This window comes from Colius striatus, chromosome 12 (genome assembly GCF_028858725.1).
Source record: "Colius striatus isolate bColStr4 chromosome 12, bColStr4.1.hap1, whole genome shotgun sequence".
Taxonomy (NCBI): domain Eukaryota; kingdom Metazoa; phylum Chordata; class Aves; order Coliiformes; family Coliidae; genus Colius; species Colius striatus.
Genome location: NC_084770.1, coordinates 2,536,599 through 2,541,645, shown reverse-complemented (window position 1 = coordinate 2,541,645; position 5,047 = coordinate 2,536,599). Strand labels below are relative to the sequence as shown.

The window sequence follows — 5,047 nt, the reverse complement described above, 5'->3', positions numbered from 1 at the left end:
CAAAAGGAAAGCTACTGCAGCAATGGTAAAGGCTGATTTTAAGTGGCATTCCAGTGACCTGAGTAGTTTTCTTCTGGCATGCCTTTCACATTCAGTACATGCCATTAAGGCTAATGCTTCTTTTGGTGTCACTCTGTCACTTTGCTAATGCTGGTTCTTTTTTTCCAACATTTTTCTCCTTTCATCTTTAAAGGGAAGAAAAGTATTGGAATAGGTTCACATTCACTGGAAAAACATTGTCTTTCTCCCTCCTGCACCCAGCCTGCCGTGGCCAAGGTGACCCTGTTGTTATGTCAGGAATAATGCTGCTGGAGTTCCACGAGGCACATGGGAGCCAAGGAAGTTCTGCTGCAGGCAGTTTCATCATGTAGCACAAGGCTTAAAGACGGGACATAGTTCAACAGCTTTTTTCAGGTGTGTTTTCTCACGAAATTCTTTTGCAGCAAAGTAATAAAAGATGGCATCCAGGCAGCAGTTCAGGTTGGCTAATGTCATTGACACCTGAATGAAGAGACTGATGGGTAGTTTCAGACTGCAGTCCACTATCACGTGCTGTCTCACCAGGCACTGTAGGCAGATTGCAAGATGGAAAGGTGTGAAACACACCAAAAACACCACAAGGTTGATAATGACTCGTAAGGAGCTACCACCTTCTACCTTCTCTTTAGCTTGACTTTTGTGATTCAGAAGAATCCAGATGTTTTGGGCAGAACAGAAAACCATCACTGCGAGTGGGATCAGGAATCCAAAGACTTCCAGAGAAACAATGAGGGGAACGCTCCACACCTGTTCTTCTGACATGTTGTAAAAGCATTTAAAAGCATCTTTTTCATGAAACATGTACATTGGGCTGCTGCAAAGCCAGGTCACTACCCAGATGAAGCAGCAAATCAGGATGGCCCATTTGGGAGATTGCTTAGCTCGACCTTCAAATGGATGCCTTATGCAGAGATACCTGTCAACAGTAATGCAGACAATGATGAAGATGCTGCCATATGTGTTGACAAAATAGAAAGTATGTATGAATGAGCACATGAGCCCGGGTGCTTCTCTGACAGAGTAGTACAGCTTGAGTGGGAGTGAGAGAAGCAGCAAGATATCTGCAAGCGCGAGATTGATCATGTAAACGGAGGTTTTAGTCTGCTTCTTCCAAAAGCAGCAGAATATGGAGAGAGCCAGGGCGTTGAGGAGCAGCCCAATAATGAAGGTGGGGATGGAGATCCCCAGCTGCAGGGTCTTTGCTAATCTGTCGATGTCTGTAAAATTGCATTCCACACTGCTGTTGGTCATTGGTCCCCTAAAACGACAGAGAGAACGGGTTGGAAATGTGAAAGGCTCCCAGCTAATGCCATGATATATCACAGCAAGGTACTTTGACACAACTCTGGGCTTGTTTGGTTTTGAGCTATACATTTGGTCAGCCTTTGGCTATTATTGAAAGTGAATCCTCAGGTTTTAGTTTTGAGTGGAACTCGTGAAGTTCCACTTAAATGTAAGAAAAACTTCTTTCCTGGAAGGGTGAGCAAACCCAGGGAGGGTGTGGAGTCTCCTTCTCTGAAGGTTTCAAAACCTGCCTGGACATGTTCCTGGATGACCTGGTCGAGGGGAACCTGCTTTAACAGGGTGTTGATTGGATGATTTCTAGAGGTCCCTTCCAACCCTTACCATTTTATGATTCTATGACTTTCTATTTCCAATTCAAGTGACTTGATCTGTTATAGAGGAGCCTGATTCTCAACAGCAGATAGTCAGCACCCACTGACTACCATGCTCTTTAAGATAGTCCCATTTGGATATTGAAGAGACTGACCCATTCAAGCGAGTGTTTTCAAAACCTCAGAAGTGTGCTGACTACTCATTCTCTGGAGGTTTTCAAAACCTGCCTGGATGTGTTCCTGTGTGACCTGATCTAGGTGGAACTGCTTTAGCATCATGTCATTGGACAAGGTGATCTCCCTTCCAATCCCTACCACCTGTGATTCTGTGAAACTTCCATAACAAGTATGTTCAGTTCCTTTGCTACACAGAAATACTGAAATTCTTGTTCTGTGTGAAGGCAGACCAAAATCAGAGCTGGGATGTTACTTTTATATTCATGATTCCCTATGTGTCAGTAGCTTTTGCTGATATGCTTTGACTACACCCACATTTATATGGGTATTTTCATTTCCTGGAGTGCTTTTGTCCCATGCAGTTTTTTAGAAGGTCAGCTTAATATCAAGTTGAGTAAGCATGTTTCCTTTCAGCATTGGTTGAATTTGGGGCTTGCAAGTACTCTTAAATTTATCTGATTGTCTTAGATAAACTGGCAAAGATTAGCAAATGGAAAACATGAGATCTTAATAATACAGTCCTGTAAAAAAAGTGTACTTTGTGTTGAATAAGTGTTAAAGCCCTTAAAATCATGTGTATGCTTCAACAAGCTATGCCTTAAAAGTGCTTCTTGATAACCTCTTCAAATTAAAATCACAAAAAGTCATAATGAAGGGGAAAAAAGTGGTAGTCAAAGTTTCCAGTCAGGCTCAGGCCACCAAGTAGCTCAAAAGAAATTTTAGGAGTAAGTAAAGAAGCTTTAAGAAGAATTTGATCAAGAGGGGAATCTCCTCTTTGGAGGACAAAAAGTGACAAGTAGCTCGTAAATACTACCAGTACTACTGGAGAACAAATAAATCTGCTAAATATGAACTGAGGAGATGACCTTGCTTGGGTTTTGCCAAATCTTGTACCTCTGCTTTTTATAGGATGCTGATGTTGTATTGGAGTTGGAAGGTGGAATGACTTACAGTTATCAGTGAGTGAAAGTGGGAATAGATGTGTCTGAGCACAGAGTGCACTCAGAGCTTAACGTGCTCACACGAGGGAAAACAGTTTATTTCCAGCTCATGCTGTGGAAAGAGGCAGCATGTAAAGCTGGATGTCCAACCCAGTCATTCTTATGAAGTATGTTATTGGTGTTTCTGGAAAAGGATCAATTTAGTCTATCTGTTGAAGGAAAGAGTGTCAAAGGTGTTAAAAACCATAACTGTCAAAGCTTCATATAGGTTTTTAAGGGAGACTACTAAATAAGGCTTTGACAGATCTTGCCAGACCATTATCTTCTTTGATTAGCTGTCTGCTTTTTCAGATAGGAGAAAGGCTGAAGTGCAATTGCATTTCAGTAAAGTGTACTAGAAACAACTAAATAGCACTAGAAAAACCAGGGAGCAGAACAAAGGCTAAGGCTGTTACGTAGGTGAGGAAATGGTTGCAAGAAAGCTGGGGACTACCAACAGGCTGGATGAAGGTTACTAGGGGGATGCAGAAATCCACTGAGACTACTCCTTGGCAGGGATCCCCCCAGTGACCCCACTGCAGGAGCAAGTGTGACCTGCAGAGAGCTGCTGTTGGTCAGAAGCTGGATCTGACCACCACTTCCAGAGAACTGGACTGAGCTGGGTGAGTGAGACTGTATTTGTGAACTTACAAAGTAGCAAAAGGAAATCTGGTTGTTATCAGTGGATTTATCTGTCAGAAAGGAGAACAAAAAGAAACCTTTGGTTTGCTAGTCAGTCTGAGATTGAGTAAATCCATCTGAGACAGCAGTATGTGATTGTGGTACATGAAAGGTGAGATAATTCCACTGTGGAGATGTATTGGTGCCATGTGTATAAGGGACTATTGTGAGCAGATGCTGCTGTCACCTGAGGGTAGGACAGGTAAGAGAAAAGAGGAGTGGTGTGCTGCTGTGTGAGCATGTGTCCTGTTACCAAGAGCACCCATGTAGCTGGGGAAGAAGTCAGATTATATTAAACATTTTGGGGAAGTGACAACAGCTGTTAACCCAGCACTATGTGCTATATAAATATATCAGAAAACTACTTGTGGTGCCTCTTGAAAGTATGAGTTTGGTTTCTGCTTTTACTGGGTTTCACCAAAGGCTTTTTTCTTGGTGTTCATTAGTACAAAATTACATGTAGCATTATTCCTGAAAATGATTAAGTTCAAGAAAATGGTATCCAGCCTTTCAACTGGTGACTTCAAGTACTCAAATGGACTGCCTGATTCTTAAAACTTGACATTTTCTGACATTTTGCCTCCCCTTAAATTTAGATTTCACGTCTTGAATGCTCCAAGGGGATTGTTTGCAAACAGTTCACGCTGAGTAATATGTTTGCCCCAAATTATTTGAAGACACACTTTCACTGACAAATGACTTTGCAGTCATTTCTTAAGCCTCATCTTTACTGCATTATCCAAATTATTAATTAAAATGCTACTAAAATGATAATGCTAATAAAATGCTAATAAAAATGGTACTGACTCTGAAAGATACTGAGCTGAAGCAAATACATCTTTCCTGTGTGGTAGAGACTGATTAGTATCTCAGTGGGCACTCATTAGTCATATAGAAGTTTATACAGATCATGTTGCCTCCTTTTGCTTATGAGAATTTATTTAGAGATAGTGTTTGAAGCCTGTTTCCCCCTGCTACAACCCATCCCCTGGTGCTGTCAGAGTGTCATGCAAGAAAGTCAAATTAGCTCTATTTCATTCACTCTCAGATGAACCTTTGCAGATAGTTACTTACTGCTGAGTTGGTTTTTGGATGCGTGCAAACAGATTCTTTGGTGGGTGATTCCAGTATTTTCCAAGTACTGAAGCCAGGCTTAGTAACCTACCACTTCCAAACTCCTCCTTTTCCACCTTACTAAGAGACAGGCACCATGTTTGCTCTGTTCCAATCTTCTGAAGAAAATTCTTCTGTCCTCCACAAGATTCCTGAAGGAATCACCTGCAGCTCTAGAGTTGTTTCAGACAAGTTCTGGAAGCCAAAAGATAACATAAAAACCCGTCATTGATGCTACTTGAGAAAGTGTGTTGTAGCTGGTCCAGACCCTGTGCCATCACTGGTCCATTTGTTCTCAATTTCTTCTACTGAGTGAGGATTTTCCACTTCCTATGGATTAGTTAAATGTTAATTGGGTTTAACATAGCAGGAGCAGGATGGCAGGAGCTGGGTAGCAGGAACTAGCAGCAAAGGTGTACTAATCTAGGAAATGGAACAGCA

The 5,047-nt window shown here is 41.8% G+C and overlaps 1 protein-coding gene across 1 annotated transcript; it reads right to left on the bottom strand.

Moving 5' to 3' along the window:
* Positions 1-363: 363 nt before the first annotated feature.
* Positions 364-4,635, bottom strand: GPR55 (G protein-coupled receptor 55). The gene is made up of 2 exons (XM_010209256.2): positions 4,568-4,635; positions 364-1,297 (listed from the first exon to the last, which is right to left on the bottom strand). The coding sequence occupies exon 2, from the start codon at positions 1,288-1,290 to the stop codon at positions 364-366; it is 927 nt and encodes a 308-aa protein (XP_010207558.2). The 5' UTR covers positions 1,291-1,297; positions 4,568-4,635.
* Between the last annotated feature and the right edge of the window lie 412 nt (positions 4,636-5,047).